This window comes from Rhamphochromis sp. 'chilingali' (assembly GCF_963969265.1).
Source record: "Rhamphochromis sp. 'chilingali' genome assembly, chromosome: 5".
Classification (NCBI taxonomy): domain Eukaryota; kingdom Metazoa; phylum Chordata; class Actinopteri; order Cichliformes; family Cichlidae; genus Rhamphochromis; species Rhamphochromis sp. 'chilingali'.
Genome location: NC_137932.1, coordinates 15,963,318 through 15,987,351, shown reverse-complemented (window position 1 = coordinate 15,987,351; position 24,034 = coordinate 15,963,318). Strand labels below are relative to the sequence as shown.

At 38.1% G+C, this 24,034-nt stretch overlaps 1 protein-coding gene across 1 annotated transcript in view; it reads right to left on the bottom strand.

The window, feature by feature from the left end:
- Positions 1 to 24,034, bottom strand: part of rngtt (RNA guanylyltransferase and 5'-phosphatase) — a 117,206-nt gene that overhangs the window by 51,023 nt on the left and 42,149 nt on the right. The window contains exons 11-12 of the mRNA XM_080883859.1: positions 17,624 to 17,788; positions 64 to 132 (exon numbers count right to left, since the gene is read on the bottom strand). Coding sequence (XP_080739985.1) covers positions 64 to 132; positions 17,624 to 17,788 — 234 coding nt within the window. The remainder of the gene's footprint in view (positions 1 to 63; positions 133 to 17,623; positions 17,789 to 24,034) is intronic.

Sequence of the window (24,034 nt, the reverse complement as noted above, 5' to 3'; positions counted from 1 at the left end):
CCTGCAGCAACGGGACTAAGGGTTTGAAAAATGACAAACTGTCACACTCTGTTGAAGGCTTACCCCACATGGCTGGAAGATAAGCCCATCGACTTCATGGCTGACCTGGGATGTGAAACTGCCTTCTAGGAGCTGGAAATAAAAACAAGAAAAAAAGCCCAGTTTGAGTCAAGTAAAACAGATAAATGATAAGATTGACAACTGACAGCTTTAGCTAAACTACAGGAAATTACATTGATTTATGAAGTTTTCTAAAGCTATAGAGCTTGCCAACACTTACCTAACACTCTAAAAGCAATGAAGTATCGAGTTTCAGCATAACCGGAAGGCTTATATTTGGCAAATCACTCAGAGTTACAAGGACAAGCCTGATATGTTATTTTCTCCTTGTAGCCTTGAGACTAAGCACTAATCTTTTTTTGACTGATAATGCATCTCTGAGAGATCAATACAGATAACTTGACAGACTAGGTTAAGGACAAAAATAGCAAGAAATCATTAGGTCCCAGATGATGTGAAAGACAGCATTTCATCTCTTCTATGAACACCAACCACTGTAGCTGCTGCTAAGAAAAGGAGAACAATGGCACCATACTTGAGGAGGGATGCCCAGGGGAGACAGAGTTATTGTACAGCAAAAGCAAATTTTCTACATCATGAAGCACATCAACTGCCATGGCAACGACAGCAAGGATATTAGCTAGGGATGGGTATTGATAAGATTTTAACGATTCCGATTCCATTTTCGATTCTGTTTAACGATTCGATTCCTTATCGATTCTCTTATCGATTCTTTTTTTTTTTTAAAAAGGAGAACACTAAAGTCGATTAGCTTAGAACTGTGTTTTATATCTTCTCTTTGAACAAGATAGAAATTTAGGAGTAACATGGCCTTACAAACCCAACAGTGAGATCTTAAGAGATCCAGCCTACGGCTCTTCAATGGGGTGTCACAGGGTCCCCAGGAAAAAAAATGTATATGTAAAATAATAAAATAAATATTCTTCTGTAGCAATAACAAAGTTTAACATAAATTATTCTGTAGCAATTACACAAGAATATCCAGTAATGTCCTGCCTACAATTAAACACATTCACTTACCAAAGTGAAATCGGGGGCATCTGCTGTGGCAAATGGGTGCAAACCTTTGACCACAAACTTAGTCACTGCTCGGTGACATTCGTCTATCCTGGCCTGAAAGGAGACGCTAACGGTAGACTGCAGCGAGAACTGCCAGCATCTGAGCCAGCCAGACTCTGTCTGTCTCATCATGGTCACTAAATGCAACGCACAGTAATAGCAGGTTTTGTAATAAGGTAAATCGCGCTAACATAATATGCAATGCTAATTGATTAGTTACCTGCAGTATTAACGGGAGAGGACGTGGAAACGCTACCGCTGCTGCTGGGTTGAGCGTCGCTAGTCCGGAGCGGATCAAAAACACGACATTCGTTGAAAGCAATCGCGTGTTTTTTGAGCAAATGCTTTTGCATGTTTGTAGTGTTTCCTCCCTCTGATGAAATCTCTACTTTGCAAGTATTGCACGTTGCCCTGTTGTCATCCTTTATCATAAAGTGTAACCAAACTTTTGAGCGTTTGTGCCGCTCAGGCGCCGTGTTTCCTACTGGGTAAAAGACGCTACTCAACGTGATGACGTCATTCGGGGCGACTGGAATCGATAAGGGAATCGTTTTTAAAAGTGGCAAACGATTCCAAGGAATTGAAACAGTGGGAACCGGTTCTCAACAAGAACCGGTTTTCGATACCCATCCCTAATATTAGCATTTCTAAATTAATGCTGAATATACCAGCTGCATTGGGGAACATATGAGGAAATCTCCCAATTCAAGAGCAATTTAAATTGTTGTCCTGTCTTTCAAATAAATACTGTTACCCGTCTACAGTCGGTTGTAGTTTCTTAGACTGAACACTTCCAGAGCTGCAGTAAAAACACAGTTTACCTATTAGATGACTCTTGGAAACATCAATGGAGGGTAATGAGGAGAAATGGGGAGAAGGACCACGGTTTCATTAAGTGTGGGTTTTAGTATCTAAGCATCAAAAACAAGGACTATCAGAGATATGCTCACTGGCTTCCACCTTGTGTTTGAAAGCCATTAGCCAATGAGTGTGAGGTTTCACAGTTAGACATGTCTCTTGTCATCAAATCACATTTCAAGATGGTGACGGAAAAAATCTCATCTCAAGGCTATTAAACTCAAAAAACTGGTGAATGATGTCACAGTAGCTACGTCCATCTTTTATATGGTCTATTGGTATGACTTAAAGATTTCCTGCATCAGCTTCCACTTTTCCATTGCCTGTCCATTAAGTGGCATAGAGAGATCTATTTATTACCCATAGCATAGTCAGTTGTTTCCCCTTTTAGTCAGCTGATGGAGGAATCCAAATGCTGTTTCAAACATATCTATGTAAAGCATAAAGAGGGAATAGCACACCTCTTCAACTACAGAGCAAGACAAATGGTCTTGATTCAGTCAGATATATCCTGAAAAGAGAAGCTGGGGTGAAGGTGAGTTGCAAAGAAGCTTGCAGTTTTTGTAGTTAAAGCAGATTCATGAGCTCACTCTGAATGAGATTTCTCAAGTGGATGCTTAGAAGGATTTCGGCTGATCCAACAACTGATCTGCTGAAATCCTGGCAGAACTTAACTTTTTTAATCCATAATACTCAAGCAAACTTTTGAAAAACTCAAAAACATAATTAGTTTAATACCTATTAGGATGCCTTAGACGAAACATGTAATACTCTACTCTTGTTATTGCACAGTAAACGTGTATTTATTTCATAAACCTGCATATTCTGCAGTACAAATATAGTGCCTCATTGCAGGTTCACTATAAGCTATGTTCTCTTGTACTGCCTCCTTGTGTTTTTTTAATGTAGAGAATGGAAGCATACAACTCTGTAACTGTGAAAATTAAACAACTTTTAATTGCTTTAATCCAAACACTTTGTAAGCAGAGAAATAAAATGCCAAAAAAAAAAAATCATGTTCAGTCAAGCATAAAAATGAAGACTGAGGCTTTTGTGTGGTTGACGGGGGGAGGTCAATGTGAAGAGGCCAGCCAGGGTTAGCCGAGTACTCCATCTTCAGTGATATTTGAAAATGTAAGAAACTGAAATGCAAGACCTTCAAACAAATGTTTCAAGAGTGAACAAGAGAAACGAGATGAAACTGCAATCGAGTGGCAAATCAACCTTCCACAAAAATAAAACAGTGCAAAGACTTTAATGTGATGTTGGGATGTTAGTGTCGTGCTCGCTGTGAAATATTGCCAATATAAAGTCAATGTTCACAGTGGCAGGAAGCGAAACCTACTAATGCTGCTGCTACTGCTGGGAAAGGGAGAAATCGATATAGAAACGTGTCATGTGGCATGGAAAATTCTGCCAGTTGTCAAACCTAATATATGATTGCACAGCTACACACTGCAGAACTGAATATAAGCATTTCAAGGGCCAAACACTAGCAGAAAATACAAAATCAGCTGAGAAAGAGGGCTTGCAAAGCAAGAAATGTCACACTCTCTGTTGCAAAAATATGCACTATATGAATGATCAGCTACGTGACTATTTATGAGAGGTGTGACTCATACAGATGAACCCACAGGGAATTCTTTGCAGTTCCTCTCAGTTCATCGTGGCCCACATCTTTGTGTCAGTATTGTATTTTAATTCACTGTGCTGGCCAAGAGCAAATGCATAAAAAATATGGAAACATCAGATGTTTTTTTAGGAACTATCTTAAAAAGGAATAATGAAATTGTAACATGATAAATCAGTCATTAAAAAAAAACAACAACTCCAAAACAAAACAAAAAAATCAGCGTTATCATTATCTGCTGTAGTTATGCTGGAGGAAGCTTCTTATGCTGTTTTTGCAAACCTTCACTGATCTTTGGCATTTGGTATGTTCATGCAGAGTGTAAATATATTTCGGCAAGCAGGAAATGGCTTTGGTCAATAAAACAGAAAGCAAATGCATTAGTGCACTGCAGTAGATATCAGGTATCATATCAAAGCCATCAAGATGTGCTACAGCAGAAAGCAATGCATTCTAGCCATGCAGAAAGGTACTGAAAGGTGGAACAGGGGTTACCTTTTATAATATATTCTATCATGTCTTTGCTGTAATGACAGACAATAAAGTGAGGTCATTAAACTTTAATTAACATTGCCTGCATACATCTCCACTTATTGTCCAGCCATGACATTTCAATAAGCAGCCATGAACATTGTAAAGTGCCTGCTGACTAGGAGATAGCAAAGTGTTCAGTAGATATGAAGACTGCCAACTATGATTAGAGCCAAGATGAGCTAACACACACTCGTAGTATAGGAGATGAGAGATTGTCATCTGTCCTGGTGCTGCTTGGAGACAAACCAAATTATAAGCTCAATCACAAATACAAGAAAGTGTGGAATGAGACAGCTAAATTTCCACTCAGCGCAGGGCTCAAAAAGCCTGTTAAAACCAGAAGACCATAGAATTCTTATATAGACGGTCTCTCCTGTTAAGGTCCCGCTGACCTGAGTATTTTGTCCAGCATTAGACCAACAGATTGAGCTGCTCTGTGATCTATGATGATATACTCTGCCACAAAAATTCTCTTTGAAGAGAGCAGATTCTGCTGTACAATACATCAGAAAAAATCTGCTGTGAAGACGGACACTTATTCACTTATTGCATTTTTAAAAAGAAATGGGGATACAAAGATACTGATATTAAGACACAAATATAGAAATTACCTGTTATACCACATGCATGGCACTATTTTTTCCTGTAATTTTTAAATAAAGACTTTCACCTTTTATTTACTGAAAGAAAAAATATTCATGGTGCCAAAACATTCTGACAGCCTTGTTATTAGAAGTTAAAGGTTAAAATAACATTATGCTTTATAATTAGTCTTTGTCCTTGAGGTGTTTCTTTTTCCACTGAACATCTGCAAAGCCAGTTTTATTTTTGTATTTATTTATTTTTACCTCTACTGCTCACATATTGCTACGATTCTTTCCACAGTGCTGCAACCAGCAGTTAGGACAGTGGAGTATGTAAAGCTCGAAGCAAAAACCTGCTTTCACACACTTGTGTGCACAGTAAAAATGAAAAGGGGACCCACTCATGGAAAAAAAAACCTCAAAACATTCCATTGCATTACTTGTGGTCAAAAGGCTCCACAGTCAAGTTTATCCATTTGGTAGCATAAAAAAAAATCTGACAGCTTCTATGAAATTTTACCAGCGCGGCAGGACTAGAGAGTGTGACTATTATCAATAGTTATCTTGCGGTTATCTATTCTTTTGTTCATCCACTGATCTCTGTCCTGCTGTTATACCACTTGATTTACACAATAACTCATCACCTTTGCTGAAATGGTGATCTCAGTGATATGGATGCTATGGAAAATGGTGTGATCCTTGGGTCATTTGCAGCATAAAGCGTGTAGCAGCATTCAGTTCTTCTTCAAAGATGATGAATTTGCATTCAAATAGCATGTCTATTATACCACTAGAGGAGTTCCACAAAATACTTTTTCGTTTTTCAGACGATGTGTTCCAGGAAAGTAAGAGAAGTCATTAGCCTTAGAGGGGCGCAGATGCATTTATCTAAAGCAACGGCAAAGTGTTCACTCCCTGCCATATCTGCAAAGAAAGTGGAGCAACATCAGTGCTCTCCAGAATGATGAATGAGTCACAGCAGATCACACAAAGCTTGACAACCATGCTGACATGGAGAAGGCAGGTAGCCAGACTAAAAAGAAATGGTGTCTTTATGAAGGAATGGCACGTAGGCGGTAAGATCTGGGAGTTCCATTTCAGTTCTCTTGCCATCTTAACACACCCACCCACCACCTTCGGCAAGCACAGTGAACCCTGGATGGAGTGATGAGCAGAAAAGAAGACTTCCACTCACACGTACTCCTACAGTAAGGAAGTTCCTTGGAGTGATAATGCAGAGAGGGGGCAGCGACCCTGCTTTTATGGTTAAACCTCTTTAGGAAGGAAACACAGAGCTGAGCCTGGGACAAGTAGGTTAAGGTGAATAGCAAAGCCCCATTAAGAGATCAGGACTTTATCGTAGACTCCACGGCAGAGACAGGACAACGAAGACGCTCGGGGAGATAAATCAGTAATATACAGAGCACTTTTTCTCAGGTTGAGAGAGACTGAATGACAGAGTGATGGAAGTCAGACCAATTTCTTCACCAGTGTTTCACGTTCGAGCTCATTTCACAAAGGGACACAGTGATGAATGATATCCAGCAAATACTGATAGGATTGAAATGACATGAAGTATGCTACTCTGCTTCCCTCTTTTTCTTACGGTGATTCGTCTTTAACAGAGTAAAAGGAATATTTTATATAAGCAAAGGACACAGGAGAAAGTCATTTCAGGTTATCTGAATATATACAGATTCAGTAAAATAAAATAAAATAAAAATGCCATAATGGTCAGAACATAGATATTTATTGGAAGCTATACACTCACCAGTCGAAACAGTAAAACCACTCCCAGGTGAAGAGAATAACACTGCTCTCTGGTGAAGAATGCAATGCTTTGCTGAGAATCCTTCAGTCCTGGCAGACCAACCGTGACTATGACACTGCCAGAGAGCAACAACATGCCGCAGCAGGACATTAGGCCCTACCACACTTCAAAAATGGCTCGGGAACGAGCTGAGAAACACAACAATGAGCCTTAAGCAGGAACAAGCAGGAGGCCTCACCCTGAAGCCCAAGGCATCTAAAGGACACACTGTAAATATCCCAGTGTAAAACCACACAGGACACCACGCAGGTCCTCTGTCAATGCCTTGATGGACTAGAACGTTTTCGGGAGCACAGAGATTATGTCAGTGAGCTCATTTCAGTTCACCAGAACTGAAATTCAACTAATATTTTTCATGAATAACTTAATAATAATTTGTTGTGAAAAGTATACACATAAATTATACGTTTTTTATAATTTCAGATAAGTTGTTTGCTTTGACCAACACTCCAAAGCATTTAGAGATACTCACTACCTCATGATACATAAAAAAATAAAAGCAGCTGATTTTAGGAGGGAAAATACACTAAAAGACTACTGGGCATTTGCCCTTTGGGAATGCGGATACTGTAAGTGTTGCAGATTGCTTTTGTTTCGATCTACTGATCATTTTAGCTCTAGTGACAGCTGTTGACAGCCAGCTAGGTAATGGCCCTGACGCTCTGATGACTTGATGCACAAGGAGAAAAATGACAGTGACAGAGAAATAAATGTGCAAATGCCACCAGTCAACCGAGAAGAACAAACAAATTTATCAAATACATTTGGAGTTTGATATCGGACCGTTTCGACCTGTGTCGCCATAATTTCTCATCCATTTAACTGCAGTAAAGTCAGATTCACCTTCAAAAACAAACTGAAAATGAAGGCTTCGTAAAAGTTGTGAAATTGCTTTTCTTTGGGGATTTTTTGGTCTAAAAAACCTGGAATCACTACTGTGGTAAAGATTTTAACAGTTTTCTCTTATTACTCTTATTTAATCCAGTTGTCTTCTCCAGTCTGCACCATTTTTAGCTTTTCTGCTGCTTCCACAAAATATCCCATTGGTCAAAATTACAGCTGTGATCTAGAAGATGACTTTGAATGACCCATCCCCATGTGGTTAAGAATGACAGACTGTATTAGGCTGAACTACAAATGCTTGTGTGAAATACCAAGTAAAATGAAACTGACAAAAGGTAAAAACATTTTCTGTGCATTTCTACTAAAAGTCAAAATGCCGTGCAGTCCTACCAAGATGAAATAAACCAGGAGGCATTAAAGGTGTACTGAACTCTTACTATTCAATTTCTAAAAACAAACAAACAAATGAATTGATGTTTCCACTGCGAAAGTTGCAAGTGACCAAACAGAGCTACGTGTGAAAATATTTATAAGGAATCTGTCCCAGAATGTTTGTAATGAAGTAATGAAGAATATCTACAGTGACATTTTATAAAGAGTAGAAATAGGATAATGTATGCAAAATGCATCTTATGGTGTGTTTTTATAGAAATGATCCAAGCATTCAGGATAATGCAGCTCATTCTTATTAAAGTAACACTGGCTTATTTTTTGTGCAATATAACAATCTCTTCCTCACCACAGCTGGACTGTTATTAAGCACTTTCGTTTCCTAAAGCCTTTGTATTTTCCTGCAGCCTGCTCATCCTCTTTACTCTAAGGAGGTCTAGGTGCGGGGGCTGAATCAAAGGTGGAAAGGATGGATTGATATTCCAGTCATACTGTGGGGCTGTTGCTGGAGGAACCTTTCAACCCTAATGTGAATGGTTCTATAAAGGCTGTGTGCAGTTGCCTATTAGATGAAAAGCCCACATCAGAGTGTGCAAGGCAGCTAAACCACTGGCTGGCCTGGAGTTAAACATGGTTATCCAGTCTTGAAAATGTCAGTGTCTTTAAAAAAAAAAAAGAAAATTGATTGTATTTGATTTGACACTTCCAGAAAAAACTCAATTATTAACACTTAGACGATTAAACTAGAAGAGGCCAAAGATGATGAAAAATCACAAGGGCGCAGCGTGAAATTAAAATGTGTTATTTAACCGGACAGGTGTCTTGATGACTGATGGACATGGTCCAACATTTCTAGCCACAAAATTGGAAAAAGTTTTTACAAGATCATGAAAAACTTTCAGCATAATAATGAATAATATTAAGTCTGGTTCAGTAACCCTATTGACTAAAGAATTATTAACGCAGAGCTTCATTAACACCTCTCTGATAGTGTTATTTCTGCATTGGACTGAATTCTATTTTAGAGATATAGGTAACTGTATTTACTGGGCTTTCTTTGTGAGGACATCTGTAAAATATAGATAACTAATTAAGCAAACTCTGTGAGTCATTATTTAAAAAAGCCACCAGGTATTGTTGATGGTTAGGTAATGCAATACTTGCATATTGATCAATGACTGGTCAAGAGGTAAAAGGGTATGGAGTGGGTCTAAAGACTGGGTTACAACCAAAAAAAACCCCAAAATTACAAGTTGGTACAAGCAGTGGAAACCTTTGCAAAGAGACAGTAAAAATGACAATATTTGAGCAATATCAATATTTTGGGCATTAATTAAGTGATCATAGGAAAGAGATGGGACTTTAGCCAGTCCAAGTCTGTGCTGAAGCTACACCACTGCCAGTTAGATGCATTACCGGTCTGCCTCCAAGACAGGAAAGATAAACTGACTACTGCAAACGCACAGCAGTGCTGAACACAGCCCACATACTCAGACACATTCATACAGACAGCAGACAGAGTGTCAGTGTGAAAAGGCAATGACCAGGAGGCAGCCTTTTACTGGGCTCCGATAGCATGCTGTGCTGTCAGTAAGAGAAGAGAGTGTGATGGTTTTGGAGTTGGCTGCATATCTGAAAGGTAAAAGATCGGACTTTGTGTAGAAGAGTTCAAAGGAGTTACATGTCAGGATTTAGATGTGGTTATACTATTACTGACCTTAAACTTTGATATTAAACAAAAACCTTGAATAGCAAAGGCATACTCCAAAGCATTAAAAAAAACAACTAACTTTTAGCAGAAAAAGGTTGATTTAAGTAACTGCTCACTTTATTTGACAGTTGAGTGTGTAGACTAGAGACAATCAAACCCAGGCCATTGGTAATGGCACATCTCGTATGTCCCTAACAATCAGGCATACAGCTCACACTGGCAAATAATCCTCGTTAACCAAAAAGTCATTCCATTTGTGTGTTTGTCCAATGACTAGACAACTAAAAGTCTAAAAGAAAAAGGGAGGCTTACTTGTCAGATAAAATGAAACTATTCTAATCAATTAAAATATTTGCAGATGACCTTTTCTTCTGTTTACTAATTGGATCATTAATTGAGTAAATTTCTTGCTTCACGCTGGAGCATAAATATTTTAGACTACCCTTCTTGTTTAGGAAAAACAACTGCACTTGCTTTCTATGTGTAATTGGGCTGTGGAGAAAATGTATATGCATCAACAGAATGGATACAATTCAACCTTTTAATACTAACAAATGTAGCAGTACTAACCTTATACTAAATAATGTATATTTTGCTCCTGGAAAATTACGAAGTATGTGAATGCACCACACTCAAAATGTGTCTGCAAAAACTCTGTAACAGAGACCTGTAAAAATGCCTCTATAAGGGATGAGAGTGAACTTGGTAAAAACTAATGATGCATGATATTCCCAGGAAACTTCCAAAGGCCTGAATTACTAGAAATTACCACAAAATTTCTCTGGTTGATTACCTACATGAAGACAATATGTCTATATATTTTTTTAAGTTTATAAAAATTTTATGTGGCAGTTTGCATACATATAACACATATGTTGTATACATATCAAACACAGGTGAGTAGTAATAATGTATTTGGGGCAGTTTCTTTTAGTTAGTCTGAAACACGTTATGGAGGCATTTCAAAACAGACGGGTACACGTGTGAGAGTTTTAAATGAACAGGCACCGTCTATTGGCTGCTTCTCATCTCCTGTTGATTATCACTCATGTATTACATAAGCAATTTAAACAAGACTTTATTGATATTTACCTTTATGTAGGTCCTTCTTCTGAAACAGATGCATTTAATAGGATAATGTTTTGGAAAGAGGGTGAAAAACATTCTCTATACAGATACACAGTGTGACATTTTGTAGTCCATAGGGCCTCACAGGAATTTATACTGTGTCTGTAATAATTTCACCTTTCAGGTTCAAGCCAGCCAGCAGCTGCCATGGGAAATGTCAACTTGGAGCTTGAAGCTTAGATGCTGTTTCCATGGTTATGTTCAAAAACATTTTTTCCTCTTTTGTAAAACGAAATAATGCAATAGCTGCAGTATCACTCAGGTTTTTATGTCCTTGTACAAATTAAAAAATAATAATAACACAATTTTGACTTTAAAATTCACAGCACAGAAATGATTAAAAATTATATTTAAAAAAAAAATCAGTTTAACATAATAGAAGTTGTGCTGCTGGCTTTTTATTAGGATGGATGGGGACAAGGACACCCTGAAACGACCATGGTTTAAAAAGAAGAAGAAACCAGCAGCCTAAAAGCAGAGTAGCAAAATGCAAGGACACCTGCTGACCTGACCCAGAGGACACGTGTTTCGTCATCCGCCCTGAGCCTGGAAGGAGGAAGGAGAGCAGGCAAGCAGAACAAATAAAAGAAGCTGCCTCACTTGATTTTGCTACATATTTAGCTGCTTTCCCGTTAGTGAATCCGACCTTTACTGTATAGATATGCCATGCATCATCAGCTCTTGCATAATGTCTTGGAGGCTTTGAAGAAAACTAAAAAATCTCAAAGCAACTGAGGTAAACAAACATTAGTCATCCAGTCCATGTTGTGTGTTCTTCCACGCAGCATAAGCCCTTATACAACAGTCAACATGTTTCCCTATGAGTGGGTGCAGCAGCAGGCACAGCAGCAAGAGAGAGAGTGAGGACGCAGGTTATGAAGTGCAGCTTGTTCTTGAACCTAACCGTGGAGGATGTATTACCATGGCCTTAGGTGCAGGCTGACACTTTTTCCTTCTTTTTTTTTGCAGTGCATTTCATAAAGTAGGTGGGACATGCAGCTGAGCCGTTAGAGTTCCCCCAGCCTCAAATTAGATAATTTTCTGGCCTTAATTAGGACGAATAAATCTTGTAGATATGAAGGTCAATAATGTAGATTTGATCTTACTAGCTTGCCCATTATCCAGTATGTTGGGTAGATCACCACAGAGGAACTTTTATATTAAGCTGTGATAAAAGCGTGTTTGTGTTGTTGTTGTTTTTTTAAACCAAGTTAAAACACCCACATGAAGGAGGTAAAAAAAGATGGAAACCTGAGTGCTTGCTTCTTCAGCACCAACAGCTGGAGACTCGACTGACAGAGGTGTGAGGTCAGGGAGCAATGGGAAACCAGCCGACTGACAGCCTTCAGCTAATGAGACATGCTGTTCCGGAGGCGTTACTTTCCTCCGGCCCCACCACAGTATACCTGCTCCGACTGACAAACATGAACTCTGACTCATGAGTCAGGGAAATGCAACAAGAGCACCATGAAGGGAGGACGTTTACATGAAATCAAGAACCATTAATACTGAGGAATGGGAGCCGGGAAAGAATAAAAAGGCTTCTCATCACATTTTGGCCATCGGCCATCTGAAAGTGTAACTTTGGCCTTCTGACCATGAACTAGTTTTATTTAACAAGAGAAATGTTGGTGTAGCTTGCTTCAGTCTCGCACATCTGCAGCACTACCATCGGGGATTAACTTTTTCCAACTGAATTTTGAAAGTGCTTCCATTTAGTTAAAACCTTACGTAGAAACTCCGTCTCCTTCTGGCTTTGCAGAGATAAATTCCTGGTATAATTTAAAACATGCACGCGTTTCAGTTTGCCTTTTTCACAGCCTAAAGTATAAAGCAGACAACTCAAATGATGTTAGGTTAAACTCTCAGCACAGATTCTGCAGCTGCTTATCAGGTGTAGGCAGCCTCAAGGCCATATGTCACCAACTGCTGACAATCAGTGCACTACTAATTTATACTCACTGACCATTTAATAGGAATACCAGTGAAATCTAAAGCAAAGCACAATGTTGCCAACAAGGGAAACTATTCGGGCCACTTGGACAACATGAACTGCACACAAACTAACAGATATTCTAAGCGACTATTCTGAATACTTTCGGTCCAACTTTTCAACTTATTTTGTCATCAGGAAACTGCAGGAGAAAAGCAGCCATCACAGCAGCACACAAACAAAAAGTAACCAAACAAAACTGCCTTCATTCAAAATCTACCCCTAGTGATTTTATAGAGCATTTGCCCTAAAATCTATTTCACTTTTCTACTTACATTTTAAAGGGAAGTCGATTTCATTGCTTTTTTTTTTTTTAATATTCAGCATGCTACTCTAAACCTTAATCTCGCCCAGTGTGATTAGGTTAGTGCTCTGTGAAAAGATTGCAATCTCACAAAAAAAAGTATCCAGATAACCATTTTTCAGGTCTCTATCCAAATTCAATCTCAGTTAGAGAAAAAAAAAAAAAAAAAAAAAAGGTGTTTCAAGATGACATTGAGTTCAGCTAAGAAAGTTGGTTCTTCTTTCCCCATTTCATGACTTTCTAGTTTCCAGGGAGAAGATGCTAGCTGTGTTGGAGATATCGGTATTTTGTAGGGGTGGGGGGGAAAAAATCGATACTGTGTAGTATCGTGATATTTTGTTTGCTAATAATGTATCGATACAGGGACAGCAGAAATCGATATTTTGTTACAAAAAAAGTTTTTGTGGACTGGAACATGCTGACTTCAGAGCATGTTGATCCTTTTTCTGAGCAAGAATCCTGACATTCCTTCAATGTCCAAATGTGTTTAACTTTTTTTTTGGCAGCAATAAACATGACAGTTTACTTATTTTAATTTAAGACATGTTTTGTTTTAATTAAGTTTAAAACTTTTTTATTTAATGTAAAACTATATTTTGTTTTAATTTACTTTCAAATTCTTCAGTTGCTGAATGGGCTGCATAGTTTTCATAAATTGCGAAAGTTCAGAATAGCTATAAGTGTACCAGATGGTTGCATTCAGTTAAGTTGGACTAGACTGTAATACAAACCGTCCAGTTTGTCAACAATAAAACTGAAATGAGAGAAAGACTGAGTGTGAGACTTTGATATTAGATAAAATGAATATTGATAAAGTTTACCTTTATGTACAGAATCTGAATATCGCAAAATATTTTTTAAAAATAGCAATAATATCGTATCGTGGGATGTATGGCGATTCCCACCTCTAGTACTTTGTAGGGGATCTTTATTCATCTTAGGCCTAAAATAGGATACATGACGGTGAGATATTAGAAACTCTATAAAAAGGGCACAGCGAAACCTAGACCTTCTAATATCCTTTTTTAATGTTAAGGTTACTAAACTGTGACTTAATTGAATCTGAATACACCTTGAACCACATTTAATTACTGCACGCTTTACAAAAGGCCTCACTGCATGATTGCTTTTAAAAAATGAATTAAAAAACAGAAATTTAAAGAAGAAAAGCCCGTTTAAATTTATTCCTAATTTAAAGAGCAATTAATTGAGTTGAACAGATGTAACTTGTTTCTCTTTCTTCCCCTCACAGACAGACCTTTCCACCAGAAGACATCTGCTCATATGCTCACAACAGCAACTCATTTTCATGTTATTCATTAAAATAAAACAAATTCTGCATTCTTTTGCCTACTAAAAACATGGATTTTAGTAGCTTAAAAAAAATGAAATAATTTTCTTGAATTCTTCTACACTTTTTTTTATTATTGAATTTTCAGCAACGGGCTTTCTGAGGGTTTTTCAAAGCCTTTCTTTGGACATTGGCTGTTTGTCTTTTGTTTTAGTTGTTTGTTAAGCCCCTTAACACTGACCTATGAACCATTCAGGCATAACAAAAAAAAGAAAAAAACATCTTTAAGGAATGAACCCGGACTGTAACTAGACATAATAGACAGCTTGGCAAAGAGACAAGTTAAGTTGCGTCTTTAGACACTGTGTTACTAGTATTGTTCTTGTTCTTCTTCAGAGCACTGTGCATGTGTGGATATATATTTCTGATTGGTGCTCAACCACACAATACCTTCTGTTGACGCCCATACCTGCCAAAAATAACCACCAAATTTTTGCTAGGTTTCAGGACTAATAAGCTCCAATTTTTTAAGAGTTCATCATCAAGGTCAAAAACCACCTGTTTGAAAAAGTTCTGTCACACACCAAAAAGTTAATAAAACTTAGACTTGAGTTTTATGATTAGTTCACTCTTAAGGGAAACTTGCCAGCTTCCAGTGGGCTGAGACTGTAACACTCTTTTCTGTAATCCAGGAGGGAATATGAATTTCTACCTTGTAAACTGATCATCTGTGGAAATTGCCAATACTCTTAAACTCTGCAAGCAAGAAAATGACCAGACATTCCAGTCTTGACTTGATGTCTAATGCCACGAAGGGAAGATTTCTGCCGAATACATTCTCAGTCCAATTACCAGAGAATTTTTTTTAATGTATTGAGAATAATGTGCATTTTTGTTTTTATTGTGAAACATCAGCCATCCCAAAATGATATTTAGAATATTGTACAAGTGCACAGATCAAACTAATTTACTTGTGAACATTTATTAGTAAGTTGAGATAAGAGCATATTTGACAGTTAGTTAAAGATTTCATCATAACAACCAGGAGAAAACTGCAGCATTTAAACAAAGAGCTACAGTTAAGTGCAGGAATTTAAGGTTAGAGCAATATTAGACACTGCAACTTTTCCCATCTCCCTGCAGGTGATTATTACAGTGGGTGTAACTGGAGTTTGACAACATGGGTACTTGTATATAAAATACATGTAAATAAAAATGCATATTACTATAATACACTAGCTCTTTGTCTGTCTGGCAACTCCTTCAACACAGTCATGAGCTTAGTAGCGTAACTTGGCAGATATTTACATCTTGGGCAACTGAAGGTAAATATATCTATTGTATTAAATATGATATCGTCATGACGTCTAGCAACAAGCAAAAATGACCAACTGCTAGCATTTATACCCAGAAAAACCTTATAAACACATCTCATTTTAGTTTCAAGACAATAACATCTAATTCCCCCCCCCCCCATTAAAACTTATCGCAGTTGCTTCACATTTAGTTTTGGCAGGCCTACACAGTCTGTCGAGCAATATCACAATAAATATTAGCCGTGACTGAATTTCAATTAAAAAAAAATTATATCACAATTTTTAAAAACCCAAAAACGAATACTATTAGTTTATGAAGATATTTAAAATCATAATTCGATATTTTATTTTGCTGTATTCAATGATGAAAAAACAAATTACACACAATTTCTTTTCACAAGCTTTGTAATTTATGATAATTGTAATTGAAGGGCCTGATTTATATCAGATTCATGTAAGAAAATCTAATTTGGCCACAGTTTTTCTTCAACTAATGAAGAAGCAGTGTGCATCACATCAAACTAAATTAAACATGCCATGAATACAATTAATTGTAGAGCAAGATCAGAATTATTGGCTACTGTCAGCCAAGTCCACTCAATCCTCATAAGAGGGAAATTCCAAAAATATATTATCTGGTTGCCCCGATGGACAAATTCTGTAAAACTAAAAGGGTTCTTTGTAAGATAATTGGAAAAGTGGAGGAAGCAAAAAGAATAAATGTTCCCAATTGGTGGGGAAATGGCGACATGAATGTGTAAGTGTGCGAGATAAAAAACAGGAGCCTAGCAACAGACAAAAGCTATCATACAACTCCAGCCTGTGACTGAAATATCCCCAAAATGGAATTTCTGGTTGATATGCCATGAAGTAGATGGTTGTGCTGCTATGAATTAATGAGACAGATTCCAGCTTCTCCCTCTTAATGTCCCATACAACAGAGATATGCCTGTATGGGGAGCAGATGGCCAGTGAAAAAACACAATAGAGCAGTCAGAAACCAGACAGCTCTGACTTCATTTCGAGAAAATCTCGATCAGCATGAACCCCAAAGCTCGCAGAGGTTATGCCTTACAAAGTGTCTTAGAAAAGACGATAGCAAAGGGTTAGACCAGAGGTAACGCAACCATTCATACTAGGAATTTTGCACAAAAGCAGAAAAACACCAAGATATCAATGTTGGCAGAAGAAGAAGTGGAAAAAGCAGAAGAAATGTCAAAAACTTCACCCCCTCCAAACACTTTGATCGTCGCCGAATATGGAGCGCCAACATTCCCAACTGATCTTTGTCCGAGCAAAACATGAAACTAATTGTGCTCTGACCTCCCACAGACCTGATTGTAGGGTACAAGAGCAGGCCTTTGAGAGAGGCTTAACATCTTTTGAGAGAAATAAAGTCACTGCCATTTGCAGCCTATGAACAGCACAGTACTCTAACCTGGGCCATGAAGATGTACGACAGGACAAAAGCATAAAAACATCACCCAAAATAGACAGTAAATATATCTGAGTAAACATAGAAATGTATTTTATGTTTATTCATGGTATTAATGTGCTAATTAAAGCAATGCTAGGAGACGACCATTCCAAAATGTTATAAAGTGAAGTTTCGTTTTTTTCCTCCTAGTCAGAGTTTGCAACACCAGCAGTGTATTGTTACGCTTACAGCTACCACACACCTGAGACCTATTATGATCCATCCCAGCCTAGGTAGCTGTGAGTTCCCTCCCTTAGGCCCAACCTCAAGAGGGCGCCTGCTTCCTTCTATGAGACTGGGCTTGCTATAAGAAGTTGGTGTATTGATGTGTTTCAGCTGCTCTTGGTCTGCCCCCACCAGCTCAGACCAATTTGCTCATGAATTACTGTTGCCCTGGAAAACAACGTCTAGGGATATAACTGGGACACAACTAGCTCAACAAATTCATTTTAGGAAACAATATGTGAGGAATTTGGGTCGTCTGTGTTTCTTTGTTTGAAAAGCTGGATTTTGCTTCAACTGGGCGCCATCTGTGTAAGAAATGGAGAGGGAAATGGACTGGAAAGGGAAAAGAGCACCGTTGATTACAATACCTTGCGTGAAGCATGAATGTCATAGAAGGGCTTTTGTCGGACACTGTAGGGCTCCTTGGTCTTGTCAATCTGTCCAGTCTTCATCTTTTCGTTCCTGGGAGAAATTATTTCCTTTTCTATGCATAACAGCCGGATATTGAAATCACACTGGCCAACAGGCTGTCCCTGAAACACAAAACAAAATCAGTTATTCAACTCTACCCTCTTGCAAACATTCACAGGTTATTCTATGCTTGGCTATTCACAAACAAGAACAATTAACATCTATACGAATGCGACACATACGGCAGTATTTATTTGGACTTGGATTTAACTTTGCAGTAGTTCCAAGGCTAGATTAGCGCATACATTTTAAAATGCATTTCTTTTGTGAAAACATATTACAGATATGTCAAGATTACTGAACTGCCAGTTTTGTTACCATGGCAACACTGGTAATTTTACTTTTCGTGGGGTTGAGGACTAGGACTTTTGTACATCTGAACAAGGCAGGCATTTTCAAAAGGGGAACAAAAAGAACTTTACAATTAGTGTGACAGTAGCATAAAGTACACTTTGAGGTGCTTCTTGGAATCCTTTCCTCAGAATGAACAGACTGATGAAAATAGGACGAGGGACTTTTTTCATGATGACCCAGTCAACTGCGAACAAACTGCTAGGTATATTCAATCAGACATTAGACCACAAAACAATACTCCATAAATGTGTAAATGCAATTACATATCTCGCCAATATTTGACCAATATTGAGTGTTTAAATTCATCGGCATAATGATGGAGTTGCTCCCGTCCTTTGCAGCTATAACAGGTTCCACTCTTCTGGGAAGGCTCTCTACAAGAGTTTGAAATGTGTCTGTGGGAATTTTTGCCCATTCATCCAGAAGAGTGTATGTACGGTCAGACCACTGATGTTGAATGAGCTGGCCTGGAATACAATCTTTGCTCTAGTTCATCCCAAAAGTGTTTGATGGAGTTCAAGTCAGGAGTCTGTGTGTGCCAGTAAACACCAAAACTCATGCAACCATGAGTTTATGGACAGAAAATTACATTCCCAAATGGTTCCCAGAAAATTTCTTGGTAAGCTGAAGCATTAAAATTCCCCTCGACCTACCACAGAAAAATCACTCACTATCACTCACAAATGTTTATAAAGGCAGGCTGCATGGCTAGGTGCTTGATTTTATACAGCTGTGGTAATGGGCAAGAAATCACCTAATTTCAATCATTAAGAGGTGTAGCCCAATACTTTTATATATGGTAACCTGTGAAAAGGTTACTTTAACATCAGCTGAACTCGTCCCAAAAAAGTACACTGCACAGCTAAATCAGCTTTTCTTTGTCACCATGACAACAGTTTCTCCACAATGTTGGTCAATCACTGTTATTCCACATAGACAAGCATTTCAACCTGAGCCACTACTTTCGTTTACACAGACGGGGTCCACAAAGGTTCCGCCACAACCATCTGCTGGTCCACTGTGACTTTGACAGGCAAAGCTTGTTCCTGTCCCGGGTTATAAATAATAAAGCTCAGGTGGAAAATGTAAAAGTGTTAAATGGTGCCGAGGAGTTTGAGATGAAAACAGCCTGATACGGCTCGTTACCGCCACATATTTTCTACTGCTCGGCCGACAAAGCAATTAAAAACAACGACTCACAGACTTCACTTTTATCAAAACTGCTGACGTTAGTGATGAAAATCTGCCAGATGATCATGAACCAAATACGTGGCAACAATTTGACATTTAATTGAAAAAAATGAGCTCAAACTCCAACTGAGCTGCAATTTATTTGGTGCCAAAACACATCATAAATCACAGAAAGCTTTTTTTTTTTTTTTTTTTTTTTTTTAAATTACCCGGCTGTGATAAGCACAAAAATATTTCTAACCCAAACATCTCCTTGACTGTTAAAATTGACATTTATTATAAAAGAAAGAAAAGACGAAGCAGAGAATCCATTTTCAAACCACTTTATGATTTGCCAGAAAACTACATACTTTGGCAAGATAGACTTGTTTTTAACCGAGCAGTTACACAACAGTATTCTCTATGCTAATCACTGGCTCTGGTACAGCCACTAAATAAAAAGAATAATGGAATTGAATTTAAAAATGTGTTTGGCACCGATAACAGCAGCATGTTGTTCCAAACATCATTCTATCTGCTTATTGAAAATACAATAATCTTTCCTTTGTAGGGCTTAAATAAACAATCTTAAAGCCCATGATAGTAATTATTAATTTACTGTAGATGATCTTTACTACATTAAAAGCATTTATGTTTTGTTAATTAGATAATTAGTTTTGGCAAAGGATGATTGCCAACAAGTTTAACACATTTTTCTAAAATGATGGCAATCTAAGACGAGGAAAAAAAATGGGTAAAAGAAACGTTCCAACAGCCACTTTTTCTACTGAAACTGGCAAAAGTTTTTGAACATGAATGAAAAATAAATAAATAAATATACAAATCGATGAACTGACTGTTACAGGTCTACTGTACAGCCTAATGCAAAGCCAGTTTTTAAGCAGCAATTATTCGAGTATTGGACCATTTCATGAGGTTTTAGTTTCTTAGACAAAGAACATCGATTTATCAAAACAATTCATCGAAACATTCGCAATTTTTACAGCTCTTACACCAGCAGGATGGATCAATATTCTCTCATGTGTATCGAGAGGCCCAAAGGCTTAAGACCTAAGCATTTGTATTCTACTCGAAGTGTTTGGTAAAGGCCACTTCTCTTCTCAACAGCTTTCTAAGGAATTATTGGAAATGGCAGGGGAAAAGATTTCTGAATAAAAGGACGAGACAGTGAATGACAAAGAATTAGCTATGATTAGACGCATTACTAGAGTGTGCTATTTTGTGAGTCACACGGATTTTCAGCAAAACAGAAAAGAAGATCAGAGCCCTCTTGAAAAGTATAGCTTTTCAAACAGGCACTTTGGAAAGACGATTTGGAATTATGTACGCTGCATAGATTACATACAGCTACAAAAGAGACAAAATTGATATGGCAAAATATTTTATTGGCTTCCATGGGTGACAGATTGGTAGTAAAAGTGAGTGTGTTTAATACACGTGCAGCAGCACTAAATGACTTTCCTTAGCACTCTGACTCATGGTGGTGCACAGAAAAGGAAAGGGAGTAAAGTGAATGAAGGCAACCAAGTTGAGAAGAAGAAAAAAACTCACAGGGTGGAAAATAGGAGAAAACAGAGGAGAGCATTTCAGAGAGCTAATTACCGGAACGGGCATATTATTAATATATTAATAAACATAAACACACACACACACACACACACACACACACACACTATGATGTGTATGCCTTTAGAAATACAGGTAAAATCTGACCCACTTAATGGTACGTAGACTTATTGGCCACTTTATTAGGTATGGCTCATGATCAAAACAAATACCTAATCAGCCAATCACATAGCAGCAACTCAATGCATTTAAGCATGTAGACATGGTCAAGACAACAGAGTGAATGGTTTAATAGACTTTGAATGTGGCATGGTTGTTGGTGTTCTAATTATTTTAGAAACTGCTGATCTGCTGGGATTATTATTTATTTATTTTTTACACACAACCATATTTAGGATTGACAAAGAATGCTCTGAAAAAGAGAAAATATACACTGTTGATGTCAGAGGTCAGAGGAGAAAGGTCAGACTTCTTTAAGCTGACACAAAAGCATAGAAAAAAAAAACATTCGATAAAAACAAGGTATGCAGACAAGCATCTCTGAACACACAACGCATCCAAGCATGAAGCAGATGAGCTGCGGCAGCAGAAGGCTACAGGTGCTACAGATGTCACTGTTGTCAGCTAAGAACAGGAAACTAAATAAAAAAAATAAATGGAAATAAAGTGAATATTGGCTTTGCATTCATCAGGATGCGACTTTATTAGGATGCCCATGCTGATCTGTGTCTGCAGGATGCTTAAGTTGCCAACTGTCTGCAAACAGATTAACCATAACAACTTGAGAAATGAGAAGCCAGTCATGCTGTGTCCTTGTGATAGACTCTCCAATTTGCTTAATGTAGCCTTAACAATGTTATAAGGGCAATTTGGGAACTTCAAATAAGGTCACAGACAGATTGAAGTTCAAGATACTCTTGTTTAAACATTTCTTTGAAGAGTTCTTTTTCTTTTAGGGTGACTGCAAAACCGCACTACATCCTCCTGGAGCAACAGCTGGTATCATGTCCCACACATTCGGCACCATCTGTCAGCCGTGTCATCGGGACAGAACAAGATGTAAGTGTGGATGATTCAAGGCATGTGCTGTCCACGACTGTTCAACAGGGAAACAGCAGACAAAAACCCTGTTAACCAAACATTTCTAGGGCTAAATATCATTTTGGGCTGTGACTCCAGGGGTTAATCTGTCACAGAGAATATCATTAATGCAAATATGCCATTTATGATATCCTCCATATTGATACTGCTGTCACAATAACAACCATGGTTTAGATTAGCAATGGGGGAGGAAAAAGAAATCATGCTGTACATTTATACTAACATGAACTGGATAATGTAAAGAAAATCACAGTGAAAAACTGATGCGGTAGTCTACACCATTCTGCCAAAATTTCATTGCAGCAGCTCAAAAATGGTATTTGTAGTACGTACTTCCCCTGTGTCCTTATATCCATGCCTGAGAATGACCCTAAAGGAATAATGGCTGATGCTCAGGCTACCCTCATGAAGTCCATTTCTAATTCGTTTGGTCATTCACACCAGTGGCCTGCAGAAGGTCATTTTGTGGGGCTCTGGCAGTGCTCATCCTGCTGTCCTTGCACAAAGAAGGAGATACCGGTTCTGCTGATGCGTCAAGCACCTTCTAAAGCCCTGCCCTCTTCGAGAGCAACTGCGCATCTGATTAAAAGTGTTCTTTTATTTTTTTTGAGCAGTTTATATATACACATTAACTTTTAAACACCAGAGAGCAATATAATGAGAAATAAAGGATAATAGCATGAGGTTGGCAAGGCTAAAAAAATACAGCAAAAACATGAAAGTGTTTGAAATCCTGTTGAAAGCAGATAATTTGGGATAAATTACATTACATATCGGTGACAAAATAAGAGATGTCAAAGCAAGTTTAATGCCAAGCTTCCCTTGGGATATTCGTGACAAAAACAGAGGCTTTCGGGATGTTTTGGACTAAAACTGTTCGGCATCCTGTTTGACAACAGCACTACTTTATAAAAAAGAAAAGGCCCACAACATTTTAAAGCAATATTGGAGCAAGCTATTATTTTAACAGGCAACATCAGTTACTGCTAATACAGTGCATCAGTTAGATTTTAAGGAGGAAGAGTAACACTTTTTCTCGATTTTTTTTCTCTATATATTTTTCTGAGACTAGAAGCAGTCGGATTAATGAGCGAACACTTGATATAAAAAGAAGCAAGTATTCAGGCTTTACATCCACATCTCAACAGATGTGGGCAGATTTGATCTAAACCTTGAACACACACAAAAGCCTACAGTTCCGGAAAATGTATTTCCTGTCATCCACCTCCATCACTGAGAGCCGGGGTCGCTCCCTTTGGCCTCGGGAGTACATTGGGTGTCTAAATTTGTAGACTGGCAGGTCTTAGGCCAGATTTTATGACGACATTCTATCCAAGTGTACGAGAAGAGTCCCTGAAGCATACAGTTCCCGCTCCTTTATGAGTCACTGCAATGCTGTCATGAGCTTTCTTCTCAGACAGAGTTCAAAACCAGGGGAAAAAAATGCATCTAGAGATACAGCAAAGAGTTAAGCATATTGCTGTGTTTAACAAGGGGTTGCAAGGTACTTCATAAGTACTTCTACAACATATTCAGAATTATGACTACTCTTCTTAATATACTGCATAATCCACTTGTATTTAACACGGTAGAACAACATGAATTGGTGGATTAGCATTGTTTGAGTAAGCCACACTCAATAAAGGCAGCCAGGGCTTGTGTTCCCTGCAGAATGGATGTGATTTATGAGCAAATTATAGCACGTGAGGTCAACTGAGAAGGCACGATTATCGAATGGCAGCTTTTACTAGCTAGAGGCCAACACTAACCCAGCTCTGGGTCTTGTGTTAATCTGTGCAACTTGTACTTCATCTTTTCTGCTGTAAGTAACAGTCATTACTGATAAAGATGTAAGGTGTATGTTAATGCAGTATATTTTTTAAGTAACTGCACAAAAGGAGACTGCAGGTTATCAGTCTGCTGATCTGAAAGAAATGATGGAGCAGATTCAATAGCTACAGACTGTACCTGCAGATTAACTTTTCAAGCAGAAGTAAATGGACCTGACGGCTGTAAAACCTGCCCGTGCCTCGACAGATAGCATCTCTGTGGTGAATGCTATAAGCACTCCTTTCTGCTCAACCCGTTTATCAAGT